At 44.0% G+C, this 15,107-nt stretch overlaps 1 protein-coding gene across 1 annotated transcript in view; it reads right to left on the bottom strand.

Moving 5' to 3' along the window:
- The window catches only part of LOC140905793 (GTPase IMAP family member 1-like), a 38,499-nt gene extending 26,606 nt beyond the window's left edge, over positions 1–11,893 (bottom strand). Inside the window, exon 1 of the mRNA XM_073329279.1 lies at positions 11,662–11,893. Within this exon, the coding sequence (XP_073185380.1) occupies positions 11,662–11,692 (31 nt within the window). The 5' untranslated portion in view covers positions 11,693–11,893. The remainder of the gene's footprint in view (positions 1–11,661) is intronic.
- Between the last annotated feature and the right edge of the window lie 3,214 nt (positions 11,894–15,107).

Raw genomic sequence — 15,107 nt, 5'->3', positions numbered from 1 at the left:
AAGAAGTATGTGGATAAATTGGAAAGAGTCCAGTGGAGGGCAACAAAAATGATTAGGGGGCTGGAGCACATGACTTATGAGGAGAGGCTGAGGGAACTGGGATTATTTAGTCTGCAGAAGAGAAGAATGAGGGGGGATTTGATAGCTGAGGGGGGATTTGATAGCTGCGTTCAGCTACCTGAAAGGGGGTTCCAAAGAGGATGGATTTCGACTGGTGAGGTTTGCGATGGTCCTTACCTCCTGAGGGAGTTCATTTACCATCTGAGACCAGCCTCCCAGAAAGTTCTGTCTACTGCACACATGTTTTTCCTTATTGTAGAGAGTTCCATTGTGCCAGAGGAGCAAAGCTGTTTGACCATAGTCTTCATCCCAGAGCTAGAGGCTCCTTTACATGTTCTATGCCCTGGGGCCAAGCTATGGAACACCTTGAAGAGAAGGACTGAGATCTTGAACTTGATTCAATATTCTGTGGAGAGAGCAGAGGGCAGGTGTGATGTGCTTACAGTAGCCCATGTTGCTGAGGAGATGCACTGCAGCATTCTGTACTGATTGGCATTTCCTAAGTGCTGAAGGTTTCATGCCCAGGTATATCACATTGCTGTAATCCAGCTGAGAGGTGATGGGAGTAAGGATAATAGACCTGGGGGGTGCAAGTGGTGTTGTCTCCGATCCTCCCAGTCAAGGGTAAGGGCCCAGGCAGAGGTGGTAGATGTGGTATATCTTGACTTTAGTAAGGCTTTTGATACTGTCTCACATAACTTTCTGATAAATAAACTAGGGAAATACAACCTAGATGGAGCTACTATAAAGTGAGTGCATAACTAGTTGGAAAACTGTTCCCAGAGAGTATTTATCAGTGGTTCACAGTCAAGCTGGAAGGGCCTTTGAGTGGGGTCCTGCAGGGATCAGTTCTGGGTCTGGTTCTATTCATATATCTTCATCAGTTATTTGGATATTGTCATAGAGAGTACACTCATAAAGTTTGCAAAAGATACCAAAATGAAAGGGTTGTCAGTGCTTTGAAGGATAGGATAAAATTCAAAATGATCTGGACAAACTGGAGAAAAGGTCTGAATGAAATAGAATTAAATTCAATAAGTACTCCACTTTGGAAGGAACAATCAGATGCACACACACAAAATGGGAAGTGACTGCCTAGGAAGGAGTACTGCGGAAAGGGATCTGGGGGTCATAGTGAACCACCAGCTAAATATGAGTCAACAGTGTAACACAGTTCACAAAAAGTAAACATCATTCTGGGATGTATTAGCAGGAGTGTTGTAAGCAAGACACAAGAATTGATTCTTCTGCTCTTCTCCGCACTGATTAGGCCTCAACTCGAGTATTGTGTCCAGTTCTGGGTGCCACATTTCAGGAAAGATGTGGACAAGTTGGAGAAAGTCCAGAGAAGAGCAATAAAAATGATGAAAGGTCTAGAAAACATGATCTATGAGGGTAGATTGAAAAAAAATGGGTTTGTTTAGTCTGGAGAAGAGAAGTCTGAGAGGGGACATGATAACAGTTTTCAAGTAAGGTTGTTACCAGGAGGAGGCAGAAAAAATGTTCTTCTTAACTTATGAGGGTAGGAGGAGAAGCAATGGGCTTAAATAGCAGCAAGGCAGGTTTAGGTTGGATATTAGGAAAAAACCTGCTAACTGTCAGGGTGGTTAAGCAGTGGAATAAAATGCCTACGGAGATTATGGAAACTCCATCATAAGAGATTTTTAATAGTCGGTTAGACAAACCCCTGTCAGGAATGGTCTAGATAATACGTAGTCCTGCCCTGAGTGCAGGAGACTGGACTAGATGACCTCTCAAGGTCCCTTCCAGTCCTATGATTCTTAGACTCTATGAAAGCTTGAACGACTGAGGTCAGGTGATTGTCTGCCAGGATGGGACGAAGTCTCCTAGACAATGGTAAAGCTAATATGGGGTGGGAAAGCAACCCTCCCACTCCCCCGGCCGCCTTTAGGTGTATGTGTCATGCTTGTTCAAGGTATATGGCATGAATTTTCACACAGGGGCAGAAAGCAAGCCCACCCCACCCTCACACAGCAATGGTAGCTCCTGTGGTTGGGCCTTTCTCTCCCTCCAGGCATTGCAACATGGAGCACAGGGTCACATGGTGCTGTGAACCCATTCACTATATCATAATGCCAACCACGCATATTTGGCCTGGCTGTCCCTCTGTCATGATAGGGGGGAGGCCAGGCGAAATCTGAATAGCACCGTGACTCTGTGCACCAAGCCACAATGCCAGAAGTGGGAAGCCAGACTCCCCCCTGCATGGGCTGGAGCCGCTGCTGCTGGGGGAGTGCAGGTGATCTCACTCTCCAGCCTACGACCAGTGACTCATCTCCCTCCTTGTTCCAAAACCTGGCTCTGCCACTGCTCCTAGTTTATTGGAGATGACAGCATTACTTACAGATGCTGCTATGTGAGAGCTTAGCATTAACAAGAAATCTATGAGTGCTCCTGTCATAAACATACAGCTAAGGGGCGCATACAATCCCTCCTGAGCAGCTGTACTAAATTCTTACCTGTAAGGGGTTAAGAAGCTCAAATAACCTTGTTGGCACCTGAACAAAAGGACCAATAAGGTAAGAAGATACTTTCAAATGGTGGTGGGGGGGGTGTTTGTGCTCTCTTTGTTGTTCCCTCTCTAAACGGAGAGAGAGACCAGGCAGGAAAAAACATCTCCTGAAAACTTACCTGAAAAGAGAATCTAAGCTTACAGACATGGTAAGCAAGGGCAAGGAAATGTGTTAGATTATCTTTTGTTTTAGCTTGTGAATTTTTCCTATGCTTAGAGGGAGTTTTATTCCTTTTTTTTTTTGTAACTTTGAAGCTGAGCCTAGAGGGGAATCCTCTGTGTTTTAAATCTTTTTATTACCCTGTAAAGTTACCTTCCATCCTGATTTTGCAGGTGTGATTCTCTACTTTTTTATAAATAAAATTATTCTTCAAAGAACCTGATGGAGTGGTCTGTGCTCACATTGTAACCAATTGGTTGGTATATTATTCTCAAGCCTTCCCAGGAAAGGAGGTGAAGGGGTTTGGGGGAATATTTTGGGGGAACAGGGCCTCTAAGTCACCCTTTTCCTGAATTTTTGTAAATCACTTGGTGGTGGCAGTAATACCATTCAAAGACAAGGAAAGGAATTGTACCTTGGGGAACTTTTAACCTAAGCTGGTAGAACATAAGTTTAGGGGGTCTTCCAAGAGGGTCCCCACATCTGTACCCCAGAGTTCAGAGTGGGGAGGGAATCCTGACAGCTCCTAAACTACAGATTGAACCGACCAATTGTGGTGTGAACCTTCAACCAAAGGAGGCTTCGCCATGACTTCAAACTCTTCAAAATGCAGTCCTCTGCTCACCAAGGTCATCTCTGTCTTGCTTGAGTTCAGCATGCAAAGGATAGCTAGAGCTGTGTGGCATTTGCATGTTGGTGGCACTTTAGCCCATTTCATTTGACCAGTTCACTTAAAGGCTTCAGGTGGATGTTCAAAAGGACAAGAGAGAGAACTGATCCCATCAGGGATTCCACAAGTGAGGAATCAAGGGGTGGAGGTGCCATTTCTCATTACTACTCATTGGATGTATATATATCTATATCTATATCTGTAATGTGTTGCGAAGTTATGTTAACTATATATATGTTCTGCTTTTCCTACAATTCTGTTCACCCATATCAATATCCCCCCACACTTGGTATGAGTACTCAAAATATGAGATGGGAGAATATAGGGAGGTACCAAGGACAAAGCTGGCACAAACTAGTTGGTTAAACTTAACCTTTATGTAACATGTAAAAAGTTTTGTAACTTGTAAAAATCAGACTATAAACACTATGAGCTGAAGTGCATATGCTTGAATTACAAGCTCTGGGTAAGATGAAAATGCTGCGAGATAAGAATTGATTCCTGGACGGAGGATATCATAGAATCATAGAATCATAGAATATCAGGGTTGGAAGGGACCCCAGAAGGTCATCTAGTCCAACCCCCTGCTCAAAGCAGGACCAATTCCCAGTTAAATCATCCCAGCCAGGGCTTTGTCAAGCCTGACCTTAAAAACCTCGAAGGAAGGAGATTCTACCACCTCCCTAGGTAACGCATTCCAGTGTTTCACCACCCTCTTAGTGAAAAAGTTTTTCCTAATATCCAATCTAAACCTCCCCCACTGCAACTTGAGACCATTACTCCTCGTTCTGTCATCTGCTACCATTGAGAACAGTCTAGAGCCATCCTCTTTGGAACCCCCTTTCAGGTAGTTGAAAGCAGCTATCAAATCCCCCCTCATTCTTCTCTTCTGCAGGCTAAACAATCCCAGCTCCCTCAGCCTCTCCTCATAACTCATGTGTTCCAGTCCCCTAATCATTTTTGTTGCCCTTCGCTGGACTCTCTCCAATTTATCCACATCCTTCTTGAAGTGTGGGGCCCAAAACTGGACACAGTACTCCAGATGAGGCCTCACCAATGTCGAATAGAGGGGAACGATCACGTCCCTCGATCTGCTCGCTATGCCCCTACTTATACATCCCAAAATGCCATTGGCCTTCTTGGCAACAAGGGCACACTGCTGACTCATATCCAGCTTCTCGTCCACTGTCACCCCTAGGTCCTTTTCTGCAGAACTGCTGCCTAGCCATTCGGTCCCTAGTCTGTAGCTGTGCATTGGGTTCTTCCGTCCTAAGTGCAGGACCCTGCACTTATCCTTATTGAACCTCATCAGATTCCTTTTGGCCCAATCTTCCAATTGGTCTAGGTCCTTCTGTATCCTATCCCTCCCCTCCAGCGTATCTACCACTCCTCCCAGTTTAGTATCATCCGCAAATTTGCTGAGAGTGCAATCCACACCATCCTCCAGATCATTTATGAAGATATTGAATAAAACCGGCCCCAGGACCGACCCTTGGGGTACTCCACTTGATACCGGCTGCCAACTAGACACAGAGCCATTGATCACTACCCGTTGAGCCCGACAATTTAGCCAGCTTTCTACCCACCTTATAGTGCATTCATCCAGCCCATACTTCCTTAACTTGCTGACAAGAATACTATGGGAGACCGTGTCAAAAGCTTTGCTAAAGTCAAGAAACAATACATCCACTGCTTTCCCTTCATCCACAGAACCAGTAATCTCATCATAAAAGGCGATTAGATTAGTCAGGCATGACCTTCCCTTGGTGAATCCATGCTGGCTGTTCCTGATCACTTTCCTCTCATGCAAGTGCTTCAGGATTGATTCTTTGAGGACCTGCTCCATGATTTTTCCAGGGACTGAGGTGAGGCTGACTGGCCTGTAGTTCCCAGGATCTTCCTTCTTCCCTTTTTTAAAGATTGGCACTACATTAGCCTTTTTCCAGTCATCCGGGACTTCCCCGGTTCGCCACGAGTTTTCAAAGATAATGGCCAGTGGCTCTGCAATCACAGCCGCCAATTCCTTCAGCACTCTCGGATGCAACTCGTCCGGCCCCATGGACTTGTGCACGTCCAGCTTTTCTAAATAGTCCCTAACCGCCTCTATCTCCACAGAGGGCTGGCCATCTCTTCCGCATTTTGTGATGCCCAGCGCAGCAGTCTGGGAGCTGACCTTGTTAGTGAAAACAGAGGCAAAAAAAAAAAAAAGCAGGATATGTACGTCTCCTTTTTGTACTGTACTGTTTTGTCTTCAGACAATACATTTGGCTGAGTTCAGCTATTTGCATTTTTAAGAACAAACCGTGAGTTGTAGTCTAACAATTGGCTACACCTTTTAGTCAATACTCTCAAACCATTTTAGCACATTACCTTGGTCCCCTGCCACCTCATCATGGCAAAAGAACAGTATCTCATGGTCAACAGTACAGAATGCTGCAGAGAAGTCCAGAAGGATGAGAATGGATGTCTGTCCTCTATCCATTGACAGCAGGAGATCACCCACCAGTGCCACTAAGAACAGTTTCAGACCTATGTCCTGGACTGAATCCAGTTTGAAGCTAGCATTCCAGACCTGGCATAATTAGATGAGCTTGTCATTGGCCTTTGGCTAGCTTCTCTATGAGTTTGCTCAGGAAGGGAAGGTCCTCTCCACTGAACGTGACATTGGCTAGGTTGGTCAGGAGTGGCACCAGTTGTTCTTGACTTTCACAAGCCAGGAAGGGCCTGGGTTGAGATTCCTTTAGGATGTGCAGAACTTCTTGATGAGTGAATGTGTTGAACTCTGGGAGTGCAGGTGGGCTGCTGGTTGGTGGGAGGAGGTGGAGGGAATCCAGGCTTCCTGAAGGTCTGAGAAGGCTTCCTGAAGGTGTGTAATCATTTTAGCACAGTTGGATTTCTGGTTTTAGAACAATAGGATGATAGTTCTTGGCAGTGTTCAGTTCTGGTGCAAGTTGCAAGCAACCAGGAGTGATGAAACAATTTACCACCCTGGATAGCTCCTAGGGGAAAGATTGGCAGCCTCAATGGAGGCTGATGGGAAGTTTCTCATGGTCTGTAATGTCTGGTTTGTCTACACTTTGAGCTGGGAGTGTGATTCCCTGGGCTTGAGGAGACAGACCAGCGCTCACTCTGATTGAGCTAGTGTGCTAAAAATAGAGTGTAGCCATGGCAGCGCAAACCGAAGGAGGGGACATTCACCCTGAGTACATACCTATCCAAGGCCATAGGCACACATCTCAGGGCAGCTCACATTTGAGATAGCACAGGTCTGTCTCCTTGAGCTGGGAACTACACCCCCAGCATAAAGTGCAGACATCCTCCATTACAGCCTCAGCATAGGCTTGTAGGAATTCGTTATGTTTCATCCTGTCTGCACCTGCCTTCATTTTCTGCCAGTGGTGCTTGAGTTTCCACCCCCTCTTCATCTGGAGAAGGATGTCATGGTGTGTGGCAATGGGGAGGGAGGGGCTATTTGGGGGCCAACAGGTCAATGGTCTAGGCTAGCATAGAATGATGATGATTCACCAAATCCTTGATAACTTGTCCTGTGGGTTGTGTGCTGTTGTTATCTAGCAAGCTTTGGAACTTGTTAGAATCTGTGATTCCTTGTGGTTGAATCAGGACCCACTGGTCTTTCTTGTTGCCTAGGCCCAGGAAGGTCTCTGGCCATTGCCCTAATATGGTGATGGTCTGTCCAAGGCATTGGCTGTGCTCTGATGTCCTTTATCTTGATATCTAGGCGTAAGAGGAAGTCCAGTGTGCGACCAGCTGTGTGGGCTGGACCAGAAATGACCTGTAAAACTACTAGGGAGGAAAAGGAGGAGATGAGTTCTGGGGCAACCATGGCCTCGTTAATATGCATTTTGAAGTTTCCTAGGATGAAAAATCTGGGGTATTTCACCACCACTGCTGACAAGATATCAATGAGTTCCTTTATGAACCCTTTAGTCTGTTTCAGAGGGGTAGCCGTGTTAGTCTGTTTCAGCAAAAACAATGAGGAGTCCTGTGGCACCTTAAAGACAAACACATTTATTTGGGCATTAGCTTTCATGGGCTGGAACCCACTTTGTCAGATCCTTTAGTCTGTGGTTGTCTGTAAATGAGCATAAAATCTGTTAACTTTGACTCTGGTTTCTACTGCCATGTGAATGAATTTGAATAAAGTTGTCTTACCTGAGGCACCTCTCTGGGATTTGATATATGTAGAGACAATGAATGCAGGGCCATCTGCCTTTCTGTCCTGCCTGGGGCTGTGATGTATGGCGTGTCTGGGGAGGCTGAGGTGGGTTGGAACAGGTCTTGTTCCAGCCCAGTCTCAGTGAGGCAGGATACACTGAGTGCTTCATCACTGATAAGGTCATGTATTGTTCGTTAGTGGCAGATCATACATTGATCAGCATCAGCTTTAGTTTCTGATGCACTGTGCTTGGATCAGATCTGGATAACTCAATCTCTTTTCTGGGGGTAAACTCTTCAGCACCACCAGAGGGCTGCTATAACTGCCATCCCTCACCGACTCTTCATGTTCCTAGCCACTCATTTTGGCTGAGATGATGAACTGAACCAAAGGAGCCTTCTGGGGGGGGTCCCCCCACAGCAAAGATAGTACTTTGTCCCATCTCGACAGTACAAATCTACCTCTCCCATCTGGGCTATTGTGGGTTACAAATGATGTTACAACTATCTAGTCTGAGCCAAAGTTCTCTGTCCCAATTCCACTCCCAGGTGGCTGATTTCCTCAGTGTTCTGTGACTCTTTGACTTTCTTCTTTGAATGATTTTTCAGCTCCTTAAGTCCTTGCTGCAGCTCGTCTCCCTTACCAAGTACCAAGTGGGACAGAGCTTTCCTGGTCTCCCAGTTTTTGTGGAAAACTTTCTGATTCATGACAGTCAGGTTGTGGGTCACCTCATCAATTCGCCTTGGCAACCCAGAGGTAGTTGTATAAAGGGGATTCAAGTTCTGCTCGGAACGCTTTGTAACTGCTTTCCCAACCAAGATTCTCTCCGTCCTTCCTGGGAAGCTTTGAGATGTTGCTCTAGTCTGTAACAATATGGCTTTTCTGTAGCCATGTTGGAATGCCTGAACCAAAGCCGCCTTCTGCAGCCGGACTGAAGTAGCAGCAGCCATTAGCTGTCGGCCTGGAGTCACATACGCACATTCCATCTAAAATGTGTTAAAAGTGTCACACCAGGCTGTGAGGGGGGGGGCTTTGCCCTGATAGCTCCCCACCGTCACCAGATAAAGAAACAGATCTCAAGATGGGTAAAGAAAACTTAAGTAACACCATTCTGTCTGGCAAGAAACTGCTTATCCATAGAGAATGTTGTGGAATCCTCATTGTATGATCATTGTCATTTCACTTTCCTATTGATTGACTGTGTGATCTCTATCTGGTTTGTAACTGTTTCTGTCTGCTGTACAATTACTTTTGTTAGGTGTAAATCAATTAAGGTGGTGGGGTATGATTGGTTAGGTAATTTTTTTATGACTGGTTAGTAAAATTATACTAAAATAATTGGTTAAGATATAGCTAGGCAAGACTCAAGTTTCATTATATAAACTGCGGTCCAAGAAGGAGATAAAGAGAGGAAGAAGATTGGAAGTAAAAAAAGCAGAAGGAAGGAAGAAAAAGGCTGAAGAAGACCAAAGGAGACAAGGAACCCCAAGGAGAACTCACCTCCAAGACCCAGCCTAAGATAACAGCTGCCAGGACTCTCCTGCACAACCATGATGTGCAGCCTCTAAGATCCAGAGACTGACCTTGCCTGGCCAACAGGGGAAGCTTGCCTGCCTATACCAGGATTGGTGAGCATGACACTGTGTGCTTAGTATGTGTATTCTGTTTGGGAATTGTCAATAAATAGAGGATAAGGATATTACTGTTTGAGGGTCTTTCAGTGGCTAAAGATCCTGCCAACCTGCAGGAAGATGCACCCTGAGCCCTAGGAATTGGATAAGGGTGGGTGTATAAATTAACAGGGTTGCACCTTAAGCCCTAGGAATTGGGTAAAGGTGTGTGTGTCCCTACAGTGTGGAAGAGTTAGAGAAATTTGTGCAGGTAACAATTCCTTCTGTGAAGTCTGGCACATTTGTTTTTGGTCTTGTTTTAATTTATTTTATTAAGCCTCCCGCTCTCCAGTTTTAGGTCTTTCTTTAGGTTTTATTTTAATTCCTTTTGTAAAGCTCTTGTTTTAGGTTCTTTTGGACATCTGTAACTTTTGTCAGTATGTCTCTCATTTCTTCCATCTTGATTCAACAGGAATACCAGCTCACAATTTCTCTCCTTGAAAACTGGCTCTCACTCCTGACATCAATGTTACTCCTTTTTAGCCCAGCCATAGTCAATATTCGAGACCTTGTTTTTTGGGAAAAACTTTTGTACATGCTAGGGATGGTAACAAGACCCATCACAGTCACAGAGATGCCCTTGGGACTGTCACCTGATGTGCTGAAATTACCTCTGAGCCTGTTTTCCCTTCCAGCTTGTGACTCCAGAGCCCTGCCTTGTTGAGCCAGACATGCTAACCTGCTGCAACACAGACCCAGGGTCTGGGCCACACCCCCAAAGCTGCAGACTTTAAGTGAAAACACCTCAGCAGGTTACCTGCCTCCAGCACCCAGACACCCAGACATGGTCACATGTCACTGTAAGACCATGTGGGAGTAGGAAAAGAAAAAGAGGGTTTAAGTACAGCCATTTAAGTGTCAGAGACAGAGCAACTGTTAAGCTAAGTCTTAGCCTAATATCGTGAGACCTGTAGAAGCAGGGCTCATGTCAGAAGCAAGTGGGAAAGCAGCAGAACAGAGTTAGTGTGACTAGCCTTGAAATAACGATGTTTTGAGAAGAGTAGTGAAAAATACTGGAATGGACAGGAACTAACATAAACATAAGATATAGATGTTTTTAAATAATACATGCCACGAAAGAGTATAAATGCTTGTGTGTTATTGTTTGTATTTCAAAGAAACTGAGGCAGAGATGCTCTGTGTCAGCTGTGTTTTTCCCTTGCAATTGCTCGAATAAAACTGTCTCTGACTTGTTGCTGACAACCTAAGAGTGAAGACTGTCTCCATTCTTCCTGCTTTGGCCCACAGGTACACAGGAAAGCTTGCAGGTAGATAAACCATTTACAACCAATTGTCCTAGTCAATGGGAGCCTTCAAGATTCTAAACCACCACTAATGGCCCACACTTTGCATCATTACAATAGGACCTCAGAGTTATACTTCATATTTCTAGCTTCAGATACAAGAATGATACATGCATACAAATAGGGGGAATATATTCAGTAGGTTATAACCTTTGTTATGATACCTTACAGGAGACCTTTTGCAGAAAGCATATTCCAGTTCCATTATATTTACACTTATAAGCATATTTCCATAAAACGCATGGAGTGCAACATCGCAGGCACCATCTTTGTACAGCACAGTGGGGTCCTGGTCTATAACTAGGACTTTCTAGGCACTCTGGTAAAACAAATAATAGCTGCCTAATTTGAACCCATTACTATTCAGCCCAGGGTGCCCCACTTTCTCTAGGGTATATTATTTCTAGTGTATTCCCCTTTCGTAAACTAAGTTACTTGACAGTTTAAAAACATGACAAATCAACTCCAAATAAACAACCGTATGGACCTGCATTACGGTGAATGTATAGAGATTAAGACTGTCAGAGCCAGCTGTTCCCCTTTCTCTTATAGAGAAAGCAGGAGTGTCTTTTTTCCCTTCACACCTCCTAGCTCTGGGACTTACAAAAGGGATATGGCGAGTGGGAAAACTTAATACCAGATTTGTTTGTTTTCCAACATTGCAGTTGGGGCATTTTAACTCTCCCAGTTAGGAAGGGTGCATTGATCATCAAACCACAATTGTAACTCGATATTAAATATATTTGTGTGGTGACTATCACTTACAGCGGATGTGTAGCCTGGAGCCGAGACTATCATGCACATTTCCTCCAAGATCAGTTCAAGAAAGTTTCAGTTACCCCCAAACAATATTATAAATAAGTCTCTGCTATACCTTTTAATCATCACCTATGCGTGTTCTCATCCCTCCATAGAAATGGGGATCAAACAGTTTTTGGTATATCTAGATCCCAAAGAGAGAAAAATCATTGTCCTTTGTAAGGCAGGAACATGTTCAGTGACAAGCCTCACCGAGAGAAGGGTTTTTTTCTGACATTGTAGCCAAGTTTGAACCATCCCCCCTTCCTCACCCCCTGCAATGCTTTACCTCTCCCCTTCCGGCTCTGCTCACAGGACATATTGTATCTCCTACAGCTGCAAATCCTTCTGCCTTCTACAACAGCCTTCCAGGCTGCTGCTGCTGCTGCTTTACCCAGAGGGTTGGGAGCTCATCTGCTTTCTTCAGCTTACAAAACAGTCTCAGATGCTCTCGCACAAAGTGCTGGAGTGGCAAAGGGATGAGAGCAAAGCAAAGAATGAGTTCAGTCCCCTTCTGTGCGTGCGTCCAAATGGGTCAGTAAGGCCAAGGGAAGAACAACCTTGGAGAGTTTGACAGGAACTGAGTTTGTGGAGATCAGCTTGTCACAAAGAGCAGTGAGAGGAACACGTGAAAAAAATCAAAATGAAACTAAAGCCCCTAGAGGCTAAGACAAGCAGCTCAGCCACAAATACAGCCATAGTGCAACTGCACTTGAGTCAGGAGAGCCAGTTACAACTCTGCCATGGACATGTCTGATTGCAGTGTTTGCAATGTACAACATAAACAGGACATAATTGTTCTTTCTATATAGACTGTAAACACTGTGGAGCAGGGATTGCTTTTTCTGTGCTGCATGTTCTCCAGCACAATGGGGTCCTGATCCTGGTCACTGTAATACAAATGATACACAATTCTCTTCCGTATCATTTATCTGTAATTCTGCAGCTGTGGAATTTACTATGGAGCCTAGTATTCGCTGCAGAATATCGGCATTCATTCTTAAACCAAAAAAGAGCATAAATATGAGAAGCAGTGCGGGTCGAGGGTTGAGCTGGCCGCTGCTTCCTGCAGCTGCCATTGGCCCGGATTGGCGAACTGTGGCCAGGGGGTGCTGCGGAGCTCCATGCCTGCAGATAATCCAGGTAAACAAATTGTCCCAGACCACCAGTGGCTTACCCTGACGGGCCGGATGCCAAAAGTTGCCGACCCCTGACCTAGACCGTCCCTGACAGGTGTTTGTCTAACCTGTTCTTAAGAACCTCTAATGATGGAGGTTCCACAACCTCCCTGGGCGATTTGGTCCAGCACTTAACCACCCTGACAATTAGGAAGTTTTTTTCTAATGTCCAATTTAAACCTCCCTTGCTGCTGTTTAAGCCCATTGCTCTTGACCTATCCTCAGAGGTTAACAAGAACAATTTTTCACCCTCCTCCTTGTATTAACCCTTTAGGTATTTGAAAACTGTTATCATATCCCCTCTCAGTCTTCTCCTCTCCAGGCTAAATAAACCCATTTTTTTTCAATCTTCCCTCATAGGTCATGTTTTCTAGATCTTTAGGCATTTTTGTTGCTCTTCGCTGGGTGTTCTCCAATTTGTCCACATCTTTCCTGAAATGTGGCACCCAGAACTGGAACAATTCTCAAGTTGAGGCATAATCAGCATGGAGTAGACCGAAATAATTACTTCTTGTGTCTTCCTAACAACACTCCTAATATATCCCAGAATGATGGTTGCTTTTATTTTTGCAACAGTGTTACAATGTTGACTCATATTTAGCTTGTGATCCACTATGACCCCCAGATCCCTTTCCTCACTACTCCTTCCTAGGCAGTCATTTCCCATTCTATATGTGTGCAACTGATTGTTCCTTCATAAGTGAAGTTCTTTGCGTTTGTCCTTATTGAATTTCATCCTGTTTACTTTCGACCATTTCTTCAATTTGTCCAGATAATTTTTAATTTTAATCCTAGTCTCCAAAGCACTTGCAACCCCTCCCAGCTTTGTATAATCTGCAAATGTTATAAGAGTACTGTCTATGCCATTATCTAAATCATTGATGAAGATATTGAACAGAACCAGACCTGGAACTGATCTCTTCAGGACCCCACTCATTGTGCCCTTCCAGCCTGACTGGGAACCACTGATAATTACTCTCTGGGAATGGTTTTCCAAGCAGTTACACACCCACCTTGTAATAGCTCCATCTAGGTTGCCTACCTTGTTTATGAAAATGTCATGGGAGACCATATCAAAAGTCTTACTAAAGTCAAGATATACCACATCTACTGCTTTCCTCCCATCTACAAGGCTTGTTACCCTGTCAAAGAAAGCTATCAGTTTGGTTTGACATGGTTTGTTCTTGACTAATCCATGCTGACTATTATTTATCTAGATGTTTGCAAATTAATTGATTAATTATTTGCTCCATTATCTTTCCGGGTACTGAAGTTAAGCTGACTGGTCTGTAATTCCGCAGGTTATCCTTATTTCCTTTATTAGTATATGGGTTTTTTCATACAATATAAATATCTGTGGAAGTTAAAACTGTTCAAAACTGACCATTCAGTCTGTCAGAACTGTAATGGCAAAATAAACTGAAGAGAGATCTAGAAATATCGTCCATAGTTCTTTGAACTTTTGAAAAGGGATAAAGACAAATACACACCTGACAGTTACTGGTATAAGTTTATGGAAATTATGGACTACAAATGCCCAATCCAAAGGTCAAACCAGAGATGGAACTTGCAGTTAGGGAAGGCAGTGTCTGGCTCAGCAGCAGATCAGGGTTCTACCTGGTTGTACAGACAGCAGCCTGGAATGTCCTCCATGCTTAAATAGTGTGCATGGACCCATCAGAGGCCATGAGGGTGCTGCTAGTTGGAACTTCCATGGGTGGCACTTTCTGGGGGCTAGGGTTTACAGTACATTGGTCATAGCTCTGCTGTGGTGGCCTGGAAGCACTGGAGACAGGGGTTCTGGCCTAACTCATCTTTCCTGCTTAACTCCATTTGACCCTTACCCAAAAGACCCTTTTACCAAGAGAGGGAAGTCAATAGGATTTGGGATACAGGCCAGCACCTCTAAATTAGTGACTGGTAAAATCATCCCTTCTAGAAGTAATAAAGAAACACAGCTAAATGTATGAAAAAACTGAAAATGTAAAAAGAGAGGGGAAGATGTTTTACAATATGTGCAAATAGATCTGTTAAGGAAAAATTAATGTAAAAAGGGCTGTTTGAATCTAAGTGTTAATAAAATCACCCCAATATATTTAATTGGAGGAGGACATAACCAAGTCTTCCAACTCCCCAAGACCCTCCTGATCCAGAGAAGGAAGCCAATAGGATTTGATATGTGACCCCATGCCCCTAGACCCAAGATTTATATGTAGCATAAGCTCTAGAAATTACAAAGAACTGCAGCTAAAATAATGAAAAGCTAAAATGTAAAAAAGACAGAGACATGTTTTAAAATACTTGCAAAGAGCTTTGTTAAGGCAAAGGGAACATTCATAGGTGTACATGTTAGCTCACACACGCCAGCGTGTTTTTCCAAGTGATGAACTGGAGAGAAAACGGCAAAAGATCAAAGTATTTATGATACTTTATAATAATCTGTGGTATAAATTCTATACGTTTAAAGACACAGTAGTTTTTAGAAGGTGAATATTAACCTTTTTACTGAAAAATACACAGAATTTTTCATAACCTTCTGTAAGTATTAAAAGAGAGA

This window comes from Lepidochelys kempii, chromosome 2 (assembly GCF_965140265.1).
Source record: "Lepidochelys kempii isolate rLepKem1 chromosome 2, rLepKem1.hap2, whole genome shotgun sequence".
In the NCBI taxonomy this organism is placed as follows: Eukaryota; Metazoa; Chordata; order Testudines; family Cheloniidae; genus Lepidochelys; species Lepidochelys kempii.
Note: the sequence above shows the minus strand (reverse complement) of the source record. Positions and strands in the feature narration are given on the sequence as shown.